At 43.9% G+C, this 21,750-nt stretch overlaps 1 protein-coding gene across 1 annotated transcript in view; it reads left to right on the top strand.

Moving 5' to 3' along the window:
- The window catches only part of LOC124722854, a 272,852-nt gene extending 252,885 nt beyond the window's left edge, over nucleotides 1–19,967 (top strand). The window contains exon 2 of the mRNA XM_047247980.1: nucleotides 17,811–19,967. Within this exon, the coding sequence (XP_047103936.1) occupies nucleotides 17,811–19,778 (1,968 nt within the window). The 3' untranslated portion in view covers nucleotides 19,779–19,967. The remainder of the gene's footprint in view (nucleotides 1–17,810) is intronic.
- The last annotated feature ends 1,783 nt before the right edge of the window (nucleotides 19,968–21,750 follow it).

Raw genomic sequence — 21,750 nt, 5'->3', positions numbered from 1 at the left:
GGAAGTATTTAAGAAACGCGTAATTTGGGAACGGTTCGCAAGCTGACGTGGTTAAAGTATCTGTGCACGGGAATATGGCACTGTCCAAAACCGGGACTGTTGCAGATGTTGTACACCACTGTCCATTGATGACAGGGGTGAAAGACGGCTCCGGGGACGTGTACGGCAACTAGATGTGCAACTGTTGAGTAACTGGCCGCCCAGATTGACCAAAGGTCTACCAATATTGGCTCCTCAACGACCGTTTAGCGAACGTTGCTGGGTATGAGCCTCCGCAGCAGGATCCTCGATCATGCACCCATGCTGACTGCTATTCATCGTCGACGGAAGCTGGAATTTGCACGCCAAAACAAAAATCGACGTCTACTGATTGGAAGCAGGTGCCCTTTCCAAATGAATCACATTTTATTCTATAACAGACAGAAAGCAAACATCCTGCAACCATCGTCGGGAGGATCCAGGTCGGAGGAGGGAGCGTAATGGTCTGTTGAATGTCGTCGTTGCATTCCCTTGGTGATCTCGTCATTCTGGTAGGCACAATAGATCAATATAAGTACGCATCTATCCTTGGGGGCCATGTGCATTCCCAAATGCAGTTTGCTTTTCCCTGACACGATGACATCTACCAGCACGACAACGCAACATGTCACAGCTCGCACTGTACGTGCGTGGACCGAACAGCGCCACGATGAGTCTATCATACTCCACTGTTCATCAAACCCTCCGGAATTTAAGCTGTGGGACACCTTAGACTGCGCTGCTCGGGCCATGGATCCTCAACGGAGAAATCTAGCGCAGTTACCCACGGTACCGGTGTCGGCAGGGCACCACAGCCTGTCGGTACGTTTCAGAACCTCACTTATTCTCTTCCTGTACGTATCACAGCGGCGGTCGCGCTGAAAAAATTGGTTGTTCAGGTTTTTGACAGGTGACTGGATAGTGTACCTCTCCAAGTAGATGCACGAGGGCTATTCGGAAAGTAAGGAACGACAGGTCGCGAAGTGGAAACCACATTCAAAAACAAAACTGTTTTATTTGCAACAGTTAGCTACAACTTCCAGCTACTTATCTCCATAGTCACCGATCCGACTCAGATGTTTGTCATAGCGCTGTACCAACCTTCGAATACCCTCTTTATAGAAGGAAGCCACCAGTGCTTTCCGCCAATTTTCTGCACTGGCCTACAGCTCGTTGTCTGTGCCAAAATGTTGTCTTCATAGCCAGCGATTCATGTGAGCAGAGATGAAACACCGAGAGAGACAATTACGGGCTGTATTGTGGGTATTCAAACATTTCCAATTGAAAACGATGCAGGAGCATCTTCATTGCCCTGCAGAATGCGGCTGAGAATTTTCTTGAAGAAAAAAACGTACGACAGTTATGTAATGTCTGCTGCATAGCTGCGGGCGGAATTTCTCACCAGGCCCTCGTACTTGGCGGGAGACACTATTGTTCTAGGTATCTTTTTGTGCTCTTTGTGTGCTCAGAACTAAAAAACGACGTAACATGATCGACAGCCATACTAGAGACACTGCCCAACACACCTGTACAAAGCTTCATCGGATTTTCACTGTGGTTTCCATTTCGTGACCGATTGTTCCTTGCTTTCGGAATAACCCCCGTATGAGATACAAATGCTCTTACCGACATTGAATTTAACGCTGAAATGCCACTTTTTGTAATTTATCTGACCTACTGAACCATAGACAAGGAACACAGTGCGTTTTTACTATGGTTTTGGGCGTCTCAAAGGCCATATTGTATATTCACAACTTGCTTGACCAATTTCAGCATAAGAGACCGAAACTTTGTAGAAATCACCAGTGGATGTGGCACCATCCAATTAACCTTGAAACTGTAAAACTACACAAGTAAGTGATTCGTCAATAAGTAGCAGAATGAAACTCTTATTCTCAAGGTATTCGTGTTGAGGTACTTCTACTTAGTGTACTTGAGGAATAATGGCGTTTTCTAGCAAGTGATGAAACGTTGGAACACTTACATATCCTATACACTGAGGGAAAAGCAAAGTGGAGGCTATTTATTCTAGCTGACGAATCTTAAATAGCGGGGTGCACTGCACTTACAGTTCTGAAAGACGCCCCCACCCGTTTCTCAGAAAACACTGAGAGAAGCTTGTGATGACGGAGCCCTTAGGGCTGTGACAGTAAGTGGAATGTCGCCAGCTGGCCATCGATCCTTTTGGCAAGGCTCTTTGCTCGTGCAGTGTATACGCAACAACTGCGAGTATGAAGATTGTGAACAAACGAAGTTTCCTTATTTATGTTTCTATCGATTCCACATGCTTCAAAACGAATATTATGCCATGACTATCGACACCAACGGTTTCGAAAACTCCTTCTAAAAATCTTGCTTTCGAGTGGTCCCCGATTAGTATGCCGAATCGCGACGAAATCGGTAGACAGCTGAGTGTAGTCACTCTTGGGTTTCTTTTTCTGTTTCACTAAACACGAACAACTACACCTTCACTTTGTGATCTTCTTTCTTTGTTCACGTGCTTATTGAATGTAATTTGAAGAACAACTTGACTGACACTCCTTCTTCACAGGAACTCGAAATTTTAAATGTGGTAACTAAAACCTGCAGGTAACAAATTAACCCTGGACATTACTACCTATACTCTTCTTGTGAAAATTGTTTTGGGAGACTGTCCTTAGGAAGTGTAGGCTATGTGCTAAGGAAGTGTTCCGACGTCATTTATCTGCTACTGACAGAAATAATATATTAGAAGCTTCTACAGTTTTGGGGTACATTTGCTCATTTCATAATCTACATTCAAAGACATGTCTGCATTCTCTTCGTTTGTTTTCTGTGTTTCATAGCTTACTATGTTCGAAACAGTTTTACCGTTTTGCTCGAGGTGCGTATTTTTTCTCGGAAGTACGTAATTTGTGGTTGTATTGTACTGTATTGAACCGGGGACTTAGAAACGACGGAGAGAGGCTTCGTCCCTGCCGTAGCCCTCAGTGGTTCACAGCTCCACAACAGGCTACAACATTACACTCACCCCATCGCCGACCCACACCGAACCCAGGGTTATTGTGCGGTTCAGTCCCCAGTGCACCCCCCTCCCCTCCCCTCCCTAAGGGGAACGAGCCATCATTCACCGAGGCAGATCGGAAACCGCCTTAAAAACCATTCACAAACTGGCCGCACACCGGACCTCCACACTAATTCGCTGAACGGATTCGTGCCGGGGAGCGGACGCCTTCCCACCATGAAAGCAGTGAGTTTGCGTGTGATACTCAGATGACTTTGAAGAGAATTTTACAGTTCAGTTTATAATGTGATTTAGCTATGTGATCGTTAAGTCCGTTGATGCCACGTAGAGTCCTCTCTTAGTTTTGCATGGTATTCTGAGCCTATTTGTTACTCAGGGTTTGGCTTCATTTGATCTGCTTCTATTCGTTAATTTCTAATAAAAACAGTTTTCTAGTGGTATATTACAGAATACTTCAGATTTTAAATTTACACTGTGGTTGTTGTGCACGTCTTTCAGTCTTGTATTTCCCAAATTATTCTTAAATTAATCAGTTCCTTTTCCATTTATAACCCTTGTAATTTCTCTATTATTTTTATTTGTGACATGCACCCCGATACTGAACATCAGCAGCTGACCGCTGGTATCTCACTATGAAATTCCAACCCCAACGCTTCTATAAAAGAAGTAAATGACACAACCAGCTACAATACTTTTTAAAATCTTCGATTTTAGTGCCATAACTGGTTTCCGGCTGCCATGCCTATCTTGAGATGGCTAATGTTCCCTGTTACAAAGATGTTTTGATTAACAACATGTCGTCATCCCCTGCACTGCACAGGTATGTCTGAATATTATGTGGCGCTTCATATGTTGTCTTATTAATAAAAATCCAGATAAGTACGAGTAGGACTCGTGCACCAAATGTTCCATACAAACTTAGCAATGTATACAGATAGTTCATTCATACCGCGAATAGAGAATTTCGACGATTTATGACTGTTATTGACATCGATATAGGCAAGATATTAAAATATGTGACTTAAATGGCCGCATCTTACGACAGCATTCACTTGGATGCTTACAATTTTTATGCCACTTAGGGAGCATAAACATGTATGTGACATAGTTTCAACTAGATACGTCTACCCGTTCCTAAGGGGATGTTGTATTAACAGACGAACAGACAGTCAGATAACACTAAAAAAATAGGAGCGTTTCCTTTATTTGTACTGTAAAATCATGATACTTGCCAAATCTCATGATTCTAGGTCAACAGGAAGTACGCTATAGGTTTTTATGAGAGAGTTTGCCAGTATCAAAATGTATTACATAAGTGGCTGTATCTTTCTATTTCATTCATATAGAAGCTTATACTTTTTGCATGGCCAAGGGACCATAGACGTTAGTATGTGACATAAATTTCAATTTGATACGTCTACCCGTTCCTGAGGGTAGCATATCAGCGCACTCTCCGCTGTAGAGTGAAAATTTCATTCTAGAAACTTCCTCCAGGCTGTGGCTAAGCCATGTCTCCGCAATATCCTTTCTTTCAGGAGTGCTAGTTCTGCAAGGTTCTCAGGAGAGCTTCTATAAAGTTTGGAAGGTAGGAGACGAGGTACTGGCAGAAGTGAAGCTGTGAAGACGGGGCGTGAGTCGTGCTTGGGTAGCTCAGTTGGTAGAGCACTTGCCCGCGAAAGGCAAAGATCCCGAGTTCGAGTCTCGGTCCGGCACACAGTTTTAATGTGCCAGGAAGTTTCATATCAGCGCACACTCCGCTGCAGAGTGAAAATCTCATTCTGGAAACATCCCCTAGGGTGTGGCTAAGCCATATGTCCGCAATATTATTTCGTTCAGGAGTGCTAGTTCTGCAAGGTTCGCAGAAGAGCTGTGAAGTGGGAACAATGAGATGAACTTCTTAAAGTGGGCAAGAGTAGCGATTCAACCCTCAGCTACACCAAAGAAATATCTATGTTTGATCACGTATTTCGATATTTGTGAAATGTTGGTACTAACACTAACGTTGACACCGAGTCTTGAGTGAGCCAATAATGCCTTCTAGCACAATAGCATCCAAGAAGCTCCCTATCGGCCTCATATTCTCTGTCAGGAGACAAGTCGATAACACGAAGTACAACGAATCACAACGGTACATAATACTGAGTAGGGAAATACAGGAAGTGCGTTGAAAATTCACTGGTACGTAACTAATGTTAAAAAACGGTTATAAATGTCGACTAATTGTTAGAAACTCGTCTGTCCGTCAAAGTAACAACAACGCTAGATACAAAAAGGAACTGTCCTTAGTGCGAATAACTCTACACAGGGGTGCGTCGTAGAAGGTATTTATCCTCCCAATTAGAGTAGGATAAGCAAATTAATACAATAAAAGGAACAACATAAATCAAGAAACGAAATCGGAAGGACAATAAAATCTTAATAGCACAGACCAAGCAGTGAAAGCAGTGCGCGAGCAACAGGTGTCTTTATTGGCTCACCGCTCAATGAACTAATTATGCCTCCTGATGGCTGTCAAGATACTGGCCGACACTAGCTGCTCAGTTGAAACCCTTAGAAACATACAAATAATCAAAAATTCATACCACATACCATACCTTCAATAAATATTCATAGAATAACAGCACAATTATAGACTTGAAACTTCGATCTTTATGAACATGAAGTAAATATCACAATGTTAGGGGCGATAATCATCCCAAACCATATAAAGGTTAACTGTTTTGACTGCACGAAGGAACGACAGTCTTTTAGAATATGGAATTAGGATGGGCCTGGTGAGCTCTCATGCCTTCCAGGCGTGTAATCTGCCATGTAGAACAATATACTTTAGGTAAACATTTACACCAACTTCGGTAACCGATAGAAATGTAGGACACAGACATTTTTTCAAAAGTTGCTTATTAACCTTGGCATCCACGGCATAGTAGCAGCAGATTTATTTTGTGTATTGTCCGTAAAGAACCAAACTTAGAATTTTTATCCAGAACTAAAAGTAATAGACGAAATGTTCACTTTCTTGGTTTTTTTGGATTCAGACCCTCACGATGTGTCTTTCCCCTAGGTGTCCATCAACGTAACTTGAAGTTTGGATCACATTTACTAACGAGTTGTTTTAGCTTCCATAATCTTAGCAAGGAAACACCACCACAAGACCTTCTCCAGCCTTGCTTCTGTCCAGATTTTTCTTAAAAAGGAGGGAGATCCTTTATACTACAGACGGGGTCTGTAGCGTTTTAATGAAACATACCTACAGCACTAGAAATGACAACAGAATGTAGTCTAGTTACAGATTAACTCACGGGTCGACATTGGGAGTTAAATAATATTGGTTACATTTGTAAACTGTAAGGAAATTACACTTAATTGCGGCACTCCTAATTGTTAATAAAGAAAGGGGACAGGTGTGTCAACTACAAGATAGCACGCGGAGGGCATTACAATCGTTTTATTTCTACAAAATATTCTGTTTCGATGTCAGCTAATAACGTTCAGTTACCCTTTACGAAACGAAATTACAAAACAGTTTGTTGCGTGTCACTGCACACTTATTGAGTTTGGGCGTGGAAGGGCTGGGCGAGTGGAGATTTAACATCATTCGTTACGAGAACAAATCTAAACGTGATTTACTTAAAAATGTAGATTCTCTTAAAACATAGAAACACGCGATGATTCAGGACAGTAAATTTTTGGCTAAAGAGAACAGCAACTATTTTAATTAAAACAGTAAGATTCTAGTAGCAGCAAGTTAATTTAAACTGAACAGCAAATCTCAAGAGGAGCAAAGCCTTAATAATAAACTGGTTAATCTCGCCAAGACGCAAAGCAAATTAAACAGGACTTAATAGTAAATGCTTAGAATAAGGCATCGAATCTCGAGGGTAGTAAATGTAAGACGAGTATTAAATTCCTACAGCAGCTCCGCAAGCGGACGAGCCTAAACAACATAGGCTCTGACGTCACCGCGAACTGGGACGCCTCATAATAAACAGCTCGAGCAACTCACAGGGGGAGACCATGACGTAGGGATCACAGATTTAGTTCAAACGTTAGCTCAGCGTGGTCGGTCAGAGAGCTGCCTGCTCTCTGCAACAAAAAAACTAAGTGACGGGATCAACAACGAACCACAACGCGTATCATGCCACGTCCGCTACGACCAGACACGATGAACGGTTAGGAACAAAATGAAAAAAAGCGTGTTCGATCAGACGGTTGGGTGCCCTCTGTAATAAAAAAAACTGAGTGCATGGATCAACGATGACGTTGAACGGGTGTCATGGGACGTCTGCTCCGAACAAATGCAAAGAACGATAGGGAAAAAAAAAGTAGATTTTTAAAAAGTGCATAGCCCTCGAGCTACGTAAGACGAGCGAGTATGAGGCGATGGGTCGACTCCCACTCAACCTCGATTTTTAATGTACATTTTTTCATCTCTGCTTCTATTATTTTATTTATATGACGTTTGAGTGGTAATGTGATTGAAAAAAGCGCGTATATTTGCATGAAGTTTTAGTAAATCTGGTGTTATTTGACTACTTACTTTTTTAAATTAAATTTAATTTTTATAACAGACATATTTATAACTATCGACAAGTAAATGGAGAAACGCACAGAGTTCTCCTGAAAACGTATGTCTGTCATGATTTGCGAAGTCCCTTATACATGCCGCCGGCCGAAGTGGCCGAGCGGTTCTGGGCGCTTCAGTCTGGAACCGAGCTACCACTACGGTCGCAGGTTCGAATCCTGCCTCGGGCATGGATGTGTGTGATGTCTTTAGGTTAATTAGGTTTAAGTAGTTCTAAGTTCAAGGGGGCTGATGACCTCAGATGTTAAGTCACATAGTGCTCAGAGTCATTTGAACCTTATACATGCAATCTGGTAAGGTACCCTGAACTACATTGCATCTCGACGCTTTGAGCTGCAGATACAACGGCAGGCCCCATTTGGTAGTTAACTTGCGTAGCTGTTTGACGTTGGTAATGTAGCAAGAACGGATAGTGCAGGTGCAAATTTTTTGAATCTCACAGAATTTACACTTGTACTACAAAAATGAAAGTTTAAGGGGCAATCGAAGCGTCGCGTCATACACGTTCGTCTTACAAAGTTCGAAAGCTAACCACATTTTTTATCTATTGTTGTTGGTTTCATTTGTTCGGGGTGGACGTCCCATGACTTTCGTTCAAGTTCATCGTTGATCCATTCACTCAGTGCTGTTTTATTTTATTTTATTTATTTCAGGGGCCAACTAACCCTCTGATCGAACACGCTGAGCTACCGTGCCGGCACCACTTGACCATCATTAACTGTAACGTCCAGCACATACGGAGGTACATGAGAGACGCCTAAAACTCCTCTTGTGACTTTCTCGCAATTTCCAAAGTGGTGTACCTTACTACTCGCACATTATCTTGTTTTAATCGACTGCTATAGGTGTACGAAGTTTGAAGTAAATCCGTGATACGAACATCGTGGCCACCCGTTGTCAGAGTATCTGTCTTTAAAACACACATAAAATACAATTTTAAAACAAGAATAAACATACCCATAATCATCCAGAGACAATATGCCAACTCCAATTCCCCCAGGTTAAGTAAAGGAATCTATCTCTCCCAATGATAATTCAAGAAAGGGGAACCAGTATGTATACTAAATAACATTCACAAGCAGAAACACTACACGGATGTGAGGCACGTAACGGATATTGGTAATTACTTAGTAAACAGTTCGTGCACGAAGGTTGACAATAATACATAAATTTATAAAGCACGAAGAACGTTAATATACATATCAAGATGAATACATTAAATAAACAAGAAGTAGTTACACCAGAAGGACTTTCCACATGGCAGACTGAAAACAGCCGAAAGGGGGCGACAGGTTACAATCGCAACAGTGACAGTTTGGCGCCAGAAACGTTCTCTCTCCAAACGCGATGACCTAGCAAGAACGTTCTTGGCAAACGCACGGGCGAAACTGCACGACATGAAAGCATCGACTCCCAGATGTCAACCGCTGTAAGCCATGGAACTGGAACCCCACAGCAGAATGCGCCCCTAAGGCCGCAAGTGTCCGCCTACTGTCAACGGTCGTCTCCCGGCTGCACGCGGTCTAGCCAGACTCGCTCTCCTCCAACTTCCGCAAAAAAAAAAAGCACCCCGCGTACCCACCGGCCCGGCACAATGTCAGGACTCCGAAAGCGGCCAACATCATCCCGTATCACAAATCATGTCCCGGGGCTCAAGGAGCCGCTTGCTTCCTGCAACCACCACCTCACTCCTTATCGGTTCGAGTCCAAGAAAGACCCTGGAGCCTCAGTTCACCACGTTCGCGCCCCCTCTGGCCAAAGATATGCCGACTCGTAAGCCGCACGCCACCTAGCGACTCGCATCACGGCTCAAAATTTACATATTTCATTATTGTAATTGAGTAAAGTGATCGTGCAGCATGCACCACTTCGGATATCCGTGCGTTTTAAAGATCCGCTTTCGGGACGTGGAGGTGGGCCGGCCCTGGATCGAATTTTCGCGGCTGATTAACAATCACGGTCGGAGCGTCGGAAAGCCCAAACTTGGTTTCAGGCGTTCCCCTCATCGTGACAGGTGAATACTGGGCTGGTACCCAAGTTCCGGCTCAGTCACACGACTCACAAACTTTTAGAAAAACTTTTACTCACTCTCACATGAGTACCACGACACGCGGGCAGTTTGGGCAGACATGTTCCGTCCCAGAGTGTAGCGAGGTGGCGGCAGGAAGTGTACCCGGCTGCCTCTTCAAACTTATTATGTCAAATCCGTTAATCACCATGCCGACGCTGCGCCGATGCGGGAGAATGGCACAAGGAACGGAAGATACTATAATATGCCTATTATGTTAATTAAAATGTCTTAAACGTCATTTTAGGTCATAATTGCAATTATTTTGAGATAAAATAGAGCATTGATAGGCAAACAACAATAACAGCGCTTAATTGCATGCGGGTGCCAGGTAATGTTCATTTCACCCGCATCGTCAGGTGACAGTGTGTGGGAGTTGGTGGGTATGCAGGCCAGCTGTGTGAAGGGTTACAGACGGTACGTGTCTTGCAGCTGCGGCCAGAGGTGGATGTCAGCATTCGTCTACAGGCTGTTACCTGCTGATGATCCTTGTAACTGGAACCAAAGAAGTGAGTTATCTCTGAGCTCCCGCGGACAAAATGCGTTACCACCGTAAAATGTTGTTCTTTGTTCTTACACCTCACTGCTGCTCTACATCATACGTAGGAGAGGGCTATACCAATAACGAAGTCTAGAAACAGACTTTGGCTAGTTAGGATCGTTCTACGTCCACTGTTCTGATGCTGCGATACGTTCCTGAGAGTGGTACGCTTCCCTTTGTAGACAGAGAGATAGCGTTGATAAACCAACAGGTTGAGCTACTTAATTCATAGTATGGACGTGGGTACGTCCAAACTCGATAGCTCCTTTACGCCATTCTGTGACCTCTTCACGTCGACCTAACTTACTGCGCTGATTTCATATAATCAACTAGCCCATACACAGTACTTCACTGCTATGAATACTCAGCGATAGGTCACATGACTGCCTGCTGCCAGTTCAACACTATCTGCAGCCGGTGCGCTCTTTTAAAGGGTATAACTAATATTTTGTTAGGTGAGCTTGAATGAAACCTTTATGACACCAGTCTGGGAATACAGCGGTCCGTCAACTTCGAACACTGAGGTAAAACTAACAGTTAACTGTGACAGGAAAAACTTTCGTTTTCTCTTGAAAGTACATCCAAGGACGCGTAGGGAGACTACCCACACCTCTACCGACATGTTTCCCCGGATGAAAGCGGTCAACAATAATCGCTAATATGCTCCCAGTAGTTCAGACGGACGGCCGGTGTGGCCGAGTGGTTCTAGGCACTTCAGTCTGGAACCGCGCGACCGCTACGGTCGCAGGTTCAAATCCTGCCTCGGGCATGGATGTGTGTGATGTCCTTGGGTTAGTTAGGTTTAAGTAGTTCTGCGTTCTAGGGGACTGATGACCTCAGATGTTAAGTCCCATGGTGCTCAGAGCCATTTGAACCACTTTTAGCTCAGACGAGAGTACAAAAATTAAGTAATTATTCACTACAAAACTGACAAAACTGGAATAGCCGAGAAGCATTTAGATTCACATACCGACAACTACAGTCAAAACAATACAACTACTATATCCAGACAAAACCGACGGTATCACAGGACAACTACTTTGAAGTAACAAAAATTATCAATGATTTATCCAAGTCACAATTCGTTTTAGTGGCTTTTCTCCAGTTTTGAGAAAAATACGATTTCTCCGGAAGGTGTTACGAGTGAATCCCTTCGAAGTGTCATGCCATTTGTACGACGTTACCCTGGGGGCAACTCTAGGGATTTACATTATTCCCTTATCCATTTTTTTATTTTATTTATTTTCAAGTGTTATGACGTCTCTTGAAGTTACTGTTTACTGTGTCCAGCTGATCGCCCTAACCCACTTTTTGTTTGCAAGAATTTCAACGTCATACTCAGATCTTCAGGACTATATTTTACTGCTTGGACTTTGTTCCTTTCCCAAATATCCCGCCGTTTCACTTTAACGCTCCCTGTGTGCACTGACTGAATAACAATGGGGACAGACTGCAAACCTATCTCACTTCCTTTCCGATTACAGTTTGCCTGTAATTTCGCCAACGGCCTTGCTGCAGTGGTAAGACCGGTTCCTCTCAGATCAACGAAGGTAAGCGCTGTTGGACTTTGATGGGTCACCGTCCAGATCTGCCGAGCGCTGTTGACACGCAGGGAGCACTCAGTCTTGGTCAGATCAATTGAGGAGCTAACTGATTAAGAAGTAGTGTCTTCGGTCACCAAAAATTGATAAGCGCTGGAAGAGCGATGCGGTGATCACATGCACCCCACATCCACATCCAGTGACGCCTACAGACAGAGGATGACTCGGCGTCCAGTCAGTGCTGTTGGACCTTACGAGGAGTGTTTGGAGTGAGTTTCATAACTAATTTCGGCTATGTGTAGGTAGACCGTTGTTTTTTAATTAAAATTTTCAAAACATTTACATAAACCTACAGATGCTATAAATATGGAATAGCCACTATTCAGCCTATATTCTCAAATAACCTATAGAGTCAACATTGCCTTTCGTGTTTCTACATTCCTCCGAATAGCAATCATATATTCCCCAGGTCGGCTCCTATCAGTCATTCCCGCCTTGTGTAGATAATTCGTGTTGTTATTTTTAACCATGATTACTGAGCTGTAGTTTCGTAATTTGCTGTTTAGTACATACCTTGTTTGGTAAAGTGAATATTACGTATTCCGAGAAGTCTGAGATCAATTTTCGTGTTCCACACCTTCCACACACAGCGTGAAACTATTTTCTCATGGTTAGGTGTCCGTAGGATGTTAATAATTCTACCAAGGAAACATCACCAACTTCGCCACATATTTTAAGGAGAAAATAGCATACTTGCAAGATATCAGGCCTTACAATCGATTCCACGTGAAAAGTTGGATCATAGTTCCGACAGTAAGCAGTTATGACATCCTCAGACAGCAGCTTTTTAACTTGCGCATGCACTGGTTGTTTGTCACCCGCTCCGCCGCAGTGTAGCCGCCTAATGCCCGAGCGACAAACTGCATACAGTGGGATGAGTAACAGGTTGTGAACTACTGTTTTGAAATTGGTAACATAATGGTACTGTTTAAGTGAGTATATTTGCAAGAGATACATTATTCTTCAACGAAAATCGTATAATTTAATTTTAAATCTGAAATGATTAACTTTATTTCATAATAATTCCTCAACTGCTTAGGTTAATTAATTTTGATTTTGAGGTGTGTACATAGCTGCAAAATATCAATACGAGGATATGGTTAAAATAATAGTCAACCTACAGATGAGTGAGGTTAACATATTACGTACTCATAGCCGGCCGCGGTGGACGAGCTATTGTAGGAGCTACAATCCGGAACTGCGTGACTGCTACGGTCGCAGGTTCGAATCCTGCCTCGGGCATGGATGTGTGTGATGTCCTTAGGTTAGTTAGGTTCAAGTAGTTCTACGTTTTAGGGGATTGATGACCTCAGATGTGCTCAGAGCCATTTGAAAGTACTCATATTACTTACTATTTTTTGCGAAGAACTACCTCTTCTGGAACAAGATTTCAAAACACATTGGGCAAATGTGTTCATCTCCTACTTCATCTTCCCTTTGCATCAACTTCATACGAATAACAGTGCTGTGGTTGTTATTCCGCTGTACAGTACTTCGTGATCGGTCATTAAGCGGCTGCGGTGGGGCGAAGCGACAGACCAGAAAAAAACAGGTGCTCCCGAAAGTTTAAAGTCTGTATATTCATATGTTCATAACTGTGTCCTATCATACTTCTTAACCAAATTTTCGCACAGGATCGATTGTTTGGACTAGTATCTTGCAAGTGTGCTTCTTCTCATGAAAGTGTGACGTCTGGCTGGTGATGTTATTCCTTGTGAAGGAACATCATCAATTTCGATGTATTGCTTCAGCGTAAGACTCCATTGCTCTGTCAATTTCTTCTCGCTGTTTTCCTTTATACATGCCATCATCACAAAGTTCCTCTACACTATCCATAGCTCTCATAATTTAATAAATACAACCATCGTTGTCGCGGAAGACGACGATCATGGCTTTTTCCTACTCCCACGTTAACTATGAGAGATAATCGTATCGTGAATTTGATAGAGGCCATTATTTGACATACATAATTTTCTACGCGCTATAATTGTTGGTTAAACATACCTACGATCTATAACGTGTAGCAATCCTTTAACATAGTGATTACAACGGCAAAACGTCATACCTTGGGCACCACAAACCATCAAACGGGATTGGGAATTTGAAGTCCATGAATGGCTGCAAATGGTCTCCGGGTAGCCGAACGTAAACATTTACAGTAAGCGATCGGTTAACTTTGACCAGATGATCAAGTCCATTCAATGTGTACACATCCTACACCATTATGGAGCCACTACCAATTTGCACAGTGCCTTGTCGACAACCAGAGTTCCTGGTTTCGTGGGGTCTGCCCCACACTCGAGCCCTACATCAGGTCTCACCATCTGAAACTGGACTCATCTGACCAAGTCACGGTTTTCCAGTCATCTAGGATCCAACCGATAAGGTCACGAGCCCAGGAGAGGCGCTGCAGGCGATGTCATGCTGTACCTGAAGCTCTCGCGTTGGTCGTCTTCTAGCACGACCCATTAGCGCCAAATTTCGCCGTACTGACCTAACGGATACGTTCGTCGTAGGTCCCACATTGATTTACATGGTTATTCCGCGCAGTGTTTCTTGTGTTTTAGCACTGACAACGCTTCGCAAACGGCGCTGCTCTCGGTCGGTAAGTTAAGAAATTTGGTGTTATCAGCACACTGTGAAATCTCGGAATATTGAGTTCCCTAATGATTTTCGAAATGGGATGTCCCATGCATCTAGCTCCAACTACCATTCCGCGTTCAAAGCCTGTTAATTCCAGTAATGCGTCCATAATCACGTATGAAACATTTTCACATGAATCACATGAGTTAAAATGCCAGCTCCGCAGTGCACTGCCTTTAACACATCTTCTATGCGATACTACCATCGTCTGTATATGTGCATATGGCTGTCACTGACTTTTGTCACCTCAGGGTACAACAGAAATCAAATGACGTATAGCGCCATAAAAATACCATTGTGTTTGTTGCAGGTTTCTCATATTGTTGTGACTGCCTAAAGGGAGGGCACGGATAGTCTGAGATGTGCTATAACTGAACAACCGGTTGAAGACTACAAAGCTGAAGTCTCTTACGTCATTTACCCGTGCGGGACGGTGGATGCTGTGTCACTGGCCACATTTTATCCCTTGGAGAAAAACAGCACACTGTGGAAAACCCACTACCTGCTTGGACGATATCGTGTTGGCAAGCAGGTTGCACAACCTGATGTGGTTTTTAATTTACATATATATCTCTTTCACTGCTTACCAAACTATACCATCACTTATTGGTCCAGAAGACTTTCTCAGTGATGCGAGCGTCCAGTAGTTGGTTCTGCAACGATGCTAGTCTCTGTGCCTGCGACATTCAGTAAGTAGGGATCACGTCTACATCTTCACTTACATGTATACGAACGAAGGAGAAGGAACTGCCTATATGTCCCCATACGAGCCCTGATTTCTTTTACCTTATCTTCGTGGCCCTTGCACCAAGTGTACGTTGACGGTAGTGGAATCTTTCTGCAGTCAGCTTCAGATGCAGGTTCCCTACATTTCCTGAATAGCGTCATCTTCACTGCAGAGATCTCCGTTTTAGTTCACAAAGAATGTACGTAACACTCGCATGCTCATCGAATCTATTCCTAATTAGAGTAGCAGCGCACCAGTGAACTATTTCGTGTCTTCCAGTAATCTGACATCCTTGGGATCACAAACACTCAAGAATTGATCGTACTACGTTCTCCTTTATGGATAAGCTTCACTTTCCTAAAATTCGCCCAACAAACCGAAGTCGACCAATCGCTTTTCGTATTACCGGCCTAACGTAATCGTTCCATTTCATATCGCTTTGCAACTGTACGCCTGGATATTTAATCGATGTGACTTTGTGATCCAGCACAGTACAAATGCTATGTTCGAACATTATACGGAACTGTTTTCCCTACTCATCTGCACTAACTTATATTTTTCGACATTTAGAGAAAGCTGCCATTCATCGCATCATCTATAAATTTTGTCTAAATCATTTTGAATTCTCTCATAGTCGCTCAGGAAGATCGTTCCTGCTTACATTACTATTTTACTAACGTGTCCTTCTGAATCACATAGCTAAATGGTGGTTCTGGATGCGGCGAGTAAGGCGGTACACTGTAGTCCGTCTATTCGCTTAGGAAAAAGCAGTGTTCGTCGTGGACCCCTGTCATCAATACGGCATTAGGTGGCGAGTTTCCAAAAATGAAGGTCCTCGTGGTGTTAGCGGTTATCACGAAGTTTTCACCTTCTTGATTCTATCGCTGGGCTGCGTCATGATGTTTTGACTCGTCTACTGGCTGGTTGTGGTGCAGTACCGCGGAATTTCAGTATGTACAGAGACTGAAAACATGTAACTTCAAACAAACGAAAAATTAATTACTAAACTTTGTGTTTTCGAATATTTAATTAAAACTTAATTATTACTCCTAGGTACAAGGTGGCACGCATAAAGCCCAGTGCTACCGCTACTTGATGGAGTGTCTCTTGCGTAGGGTGCTCACGATTGGCTGCCATCAAATGTGCTGTAATTCCTCTTCCTGTCCACCCTGGCCTCATCACACAAAACCCAATATTAAGTCTGACGTGACATGCTAAACTGTTTCATCTGTGCAGCATCAGCGGCTTTCTGTTTCTAATACAGCAGCTATTGCTGATTAAGTTTATCATTAGTTTATATGACATGGCTACCGTAACATGAGTCGATATTGGCAAGTCGAACACAAAAACCTATGAAAACGTACACAAAAGAACTCATTCTGCTAGTTCGGATGCAAGGACGAGTAATTAAAAATCAGAGCTAGTCTTGTTACTGTCAGAAACGAAATTTGTAAAAATCCTAGTCACAGAAAAAGGGAAAATAGAAAACTGTGCATTTGCCAATCGTTTTCCCATTTCGTTTCAGTTGATAATAAACCACTCAATACATTCGCAAGAAAGAATTTGTAAAGAAGACTGTCAGTTATTTTCATCAGTGCTAGGAACCACCCACTTCACCACAACAGCAGGTTGGTCAGACAAAATCATCCGTGTCCAAACAGAGAAGAAATTTCCATATGCTCGGCACTAGTTAGCCGCGGATTTATTGCATTTGCTCGATATCAGTCTATTTTCGAATTCTGCATATCTTACCGCTTATGTTGTGTTCGACAGCATCTTCCTTTCTCTGATAGCAATATCATTATCTATACATGCGTGTGTGGTGTCTGTTCATTCGGACATGTCCGAATGAACATTAACAGTTTTGATCCAGCAACCACTATGAATTAAGACACAAAGGAATTACAGACACTGGCTGTGAGGAGGCATTGATTGAAATCAATGGAGAAAGCTGAAAATTTGTGCAGAACTGGGATTGGAACCCGAGTCTCCTGCTTACTAGGGAGATGCGCTGACCACTGTGCCATGCGGGCACAGAGATGATCGCAACTACACCTAGTACCGTAGCATGCCTATCGTCAGATCCAAATTCTCAAATTATTCAGACACTACTAATGTAGTGCCCCTTGCCCATTATCCTCATTAATCGCGGTATTTTGCCGATTCTCGTAAGAGTTCGAGTTTTATGTGTATCAATATAGAGGAGGCGACTGGCAGTCCTCACCTTATTTATATATACGTGTTTATGACATGTCCGAAAGAACAGACAGGAGGACGACCGATTGATCACTTCACTGCGGACGCACGTCACGCTCGAACGCTTACGATGATGGTGGATAAGCTGAGAATTAGGGTCTGACGGGAGGTGCACTAGGGCAGTCCGAGAAACTGCGATGATCTAGGTGGCACAGCGGTCAGCGCATCTGCCTCGTACGCGGGAGACCAGAGTTTGAATTCCAGTACAGCACAAGTTTTCAACGATCCCCATTGATTTCAATTAATGTCCGCTTGCCTGCAACCAGTGTCTGTGATTTCTCTGTGTCATTGTCTTTTTACTGCATACACTAGATGACTAACATGACTGAATAGTTATTGTTCTAACGTAATGGTGTATATGTTTGTGCAGACGGTTTTACTTTTGGTGACGGCAACGGTGACATTCGGGAAGGCGGAATACCGGCTGGCAGTGCGTCCACACTACAAGTGGAGCGGAGCCGGCACGGCCACGGCCAGCGCCGCAGGTCCGCGCATCGCGCTGCTTCGCGGGCCGCCGCTGTCTGCCCGCCCGCCCCCGCATCAGCACGTGCACGCGCCGCTGCCACTGTCTCTGCCGCACCACCACCACCACCAACACCACCACCACCAACTGCAGCACCAGCACCACGTGCATGCCCCCGCCGCGCTGCCCCCAGCCAGGCTGCGGCGCCCCGTCGTGGCGTCAGACGTCGCCCACGGCTCGCCGCCTCGGCTGGCGCTACGCCCGCCACCCCACGTCGAACTCTCCGCCTCCACGTGGGACGACACCGCCTTCCGTGCTCCACTGCATATGGAGCCCTTCAACCCGTCGCCTCCTCCTGCGCCGCAACGCCCACCCGTCGTCACAACCAGCTCCGACGACGACAAAGGTCCGATACACACGATACCTGCCCCAAATCTGAGCCTCGACAAGCCTCACAGGCTGCCGGCGGCTACTGTCTACGGTAAAGCGCCGGAGCACAGCTTACCACCATTGAAGCCGACTTTCCCTTCAGTGTTCCACAGTGGGTTGCATCTTCCGACGTCACACTCCCACTTCGGAGCGACTACTGTCAGTGTCCAGCCCAGTCACGGCTACGAAGTCCACGAGCCTACAAACGATCAGGCGGGTTACAATGTGGAAGGCTTGCCCACGTACTTTGCTCCGGATCCCGACCCGAGCCTGCCGAGTCCCAAAGTTCCGGCGGCTCTCGAGCCGCACAATGTTCCGACAAATAACGTTCCTCTGCCGGAGCTTTTAGGTACTGCCTATAACAATCACGAACCGGATGCACAGAATGCTCTAACATCGCAAGACTTATTCCAGCTGCTCAATGGAATCGCACCACAGGGACAGCAGCAGCCATTGGTCGACAGCTACGGTGTGCCCATCGGTCAGCAACCGCAACTCGTTTACCAAACAGCTTTGCCTCAGCAACAGGGAGTGGATGCACTGTCTAGTTTCCATACCACGCCCGATAACGGCCTTCTCCTTCAGGGTGATTTACAGTCACCTTTCCATACCTTCAACTATCCACATCAGTTTCACACGGTGGATTCTAACGCAGACCATTTCGCAAACTCTCAGTCGTACTACAGTGAGCAAGAAGCTTCAGATAGTATCCCCAGGGTGACAGTGCTTCGCAAGACACCTGAGTCGCATGGAAAGCCCTTAGATGAGCACTCCTCAAACGGGGCTCAAGACGACTCGCTATCAGAGCAAGAAAGCGCGGAGACGAGTTATTACAGTGGAAAAGTGGAGTCAGTTCCGGCAAGGACAGACGACTCGGAGACAAGGACTGGCAATGGAACTCCCTCCTTCTACTCGCAAATCGGTAGCGGTGGAAGCGGTGTAGTATCCACCTCCTTTTACACAACACTACCGAGCAAAGAAGTAGCCGACAGCTTGGCTAGTCTTCAAGCTGCAGGCAGCTTAAATACTAACTCCGCCAACAACAAAAAGAGCACACCGGCACCTAACAGGAACAGCATCCACACCACTGATCAGGTAGTGCACGTTGGGGACAAGGTTCCAGAAGGCCAGGAGACGAAAGACGCAAACTCTCCCGCTGACAACGAAAGCAAAGCTGAAAACTCTCAGGATTATGAAGAACATGTCGAGTATGTGGAATATGAGGACGACCCTCCCACAACCGATAACAAGGACGAAAATGATGATTCATATAGCAATCATCACACACAGGATACGTCTGGTCATCTTCATAGCAACAAACAACAGTATTCTGATTATTATCAGCCCAGCTACGACGACAACAGTCCTGAAGAAAATGAAGACGCCGCGGAACCTTCATTGGAATTCGGCGCCAGAATACGACCGAAACGAAATTCGATGATTTGATGTCCGTACTGAAATGAAACACGTTTGCGCAGATGAAACCAACAAATCCACGTTCGCTGCCAGCAGAGTGTTTACAGGACGTCAGAACTATGGGACTCGTTTCGAAATATGGACTCTTGACAGCCTCTATTTAAAAGACTGTTCAATCCAAGTTTATTTATTTTAAAAGACTGTCCTTAATGGTATATATTTATGTGTTATTTAATTTGTTTGTATTTACAATAAATTGTTAAAAAAGATTACGGTAACGAGTAACCACACTTAATACGTGAATGAACAGATTTCACACATCCATGTGGTATGTTATTTTTTAAGTGTGATTTATTTGCGTAGGGGACCTTATAAAACTAATATCTCCTCCTGTTGAATATTCTAATTGAGAGATAAACTGAAAGGTGGATTTCCCATTTCTGTAAGGAATTATTATCTACACCGAAAATGTGTTAGTGATATCAAAGACCAGTTTCATAAAGTTAATAGCTAATGTTTGATAACTGTCGCATAGTGTTAGCAAGAGTAAATGTTAAAATAAAAACAAAAAACCAAAGGTAGGTGGCCGGTACACCGTCAACCTTGGGTTATGGCATTTAACGTATCGTTACCTAAGGAAGTGCTTCGGGTGTAAGGTAAGTGCGAATTTGCATCGTAGATGGATATCCTCATAAACAGACAAATATCCTCATACCTGTGAGGTGGACAGATACACATATCGTAAGAAGGCAAGTGCATGCTATGTCTAATAAGACGATGCATAGTAAAGCACGTTTTCTTCAATCAGCCATTGGTGACTTCTTAATTTATTTCTTAAAAGGTAGTCGTATAGCTGAAGGAACTGCTTCAGTAGTGATGACAGAGTGATATATCTAATAAAAATAGATGCCATTTCGGAAAATGTAGTAATCTTGTACAATCTCGAATGTACGGTATAATATTGAAAAAGCTTATTAGGAAATGTAAAGTAGCTTGCCTGAAGTCAGTAAAAGAGTTTGAGAGGGAAAAAATTACATAAATACAGTGGCAGTAAGAACAGCAAAATACATTCGTAGCAGTCCGTTACTGACTACACTTTATATATTTTCGTGAGCATGCATGGAACTACATTAACGACTGGAAAAATGATCAACCTTTGTACATAGGAAGTATGGTCACAAATGCAGTCATGTAACATGCGTTAGCCGTGTAGGAAAGATAGAATTGCTATAAGTTTGCTGAAAGGAATACTCAAATTTAGGCATCAAAAATGATCTCGTGAAAGCGTCTATGCAACAGTGTTTAGGATAGCAGCAACGTGAAATCTTTACTAAAAGGTGAGTGGGTATTTCTTCTCTTATGTTACTTAGCAATTGTGCACAGGAATGTTGGGTTACGCCCGACTCTAGCTGTGCTTTGTTTTCCTCAATCACGGACTGTACAAGATATGGAATACTGTACGGCTTCTAAGTTGTGTCCGTGTGTCACCCATAGGAATTTCGTGTGTTTCAGGCTTGTGATAGGTAAGTAATGCCTGCCCTGAAACAACTAAGAGCGCTTCCGTACCAAAAAAATGTAACAGCTTCTCACATAAATATCTCTTCGTGGGTGGCGTAACTGCGTCACTACGATCCCAGCACCTGTGACGCGCAGGCTGTGGTGCAATCGGCACCGTGTCCATTGCCGTGCACTGTTTCTCTCGATAGCCAAGTTTGGTCCTGTAATTCGTGGTACATGCAGGTATAAAACATGAAGTCCATCATTTCGGACCAAGCTCATCTGACGAGGCGTGTAGGTGAAGGGTGATTGCATCTTTTGGGAATAATGAAGTAAACGGCAATATGTGTAGGTGATTAATTTTTATCTGAGTACTTCAATGAGACTATCACAGGTATTCTGTCCGGCCAATAACCGTTTGGCGGGATCAGGAGGTGATTCACGATAATTTTAGCGTTGAACACACCGGACCTAGGTTCTAACTCGCTGGATCCCTGTGCAAGAG

Source organism: Schistocerca piceifrons, chromosome X (genome assembly GCF_021461385.2).
Source record: "Schistocerca piceifrons isolate TAMUIC-IGC-003096 chromosome X, iqSchPice1.1, whole genome shotgun sequence".
NCBI classification, from domain to species: Eukaryota; Metazoa; Arthropoda; class Insecta; order Orthoptera; family Acrididae; genus Schistocerca; species Schistocerca piceifrons.
The sequence above is the reverse complement of the archived record's forward strand: the minus strand, read 5'-3'. Positions and strand labels throughout refer to the sequence as shown.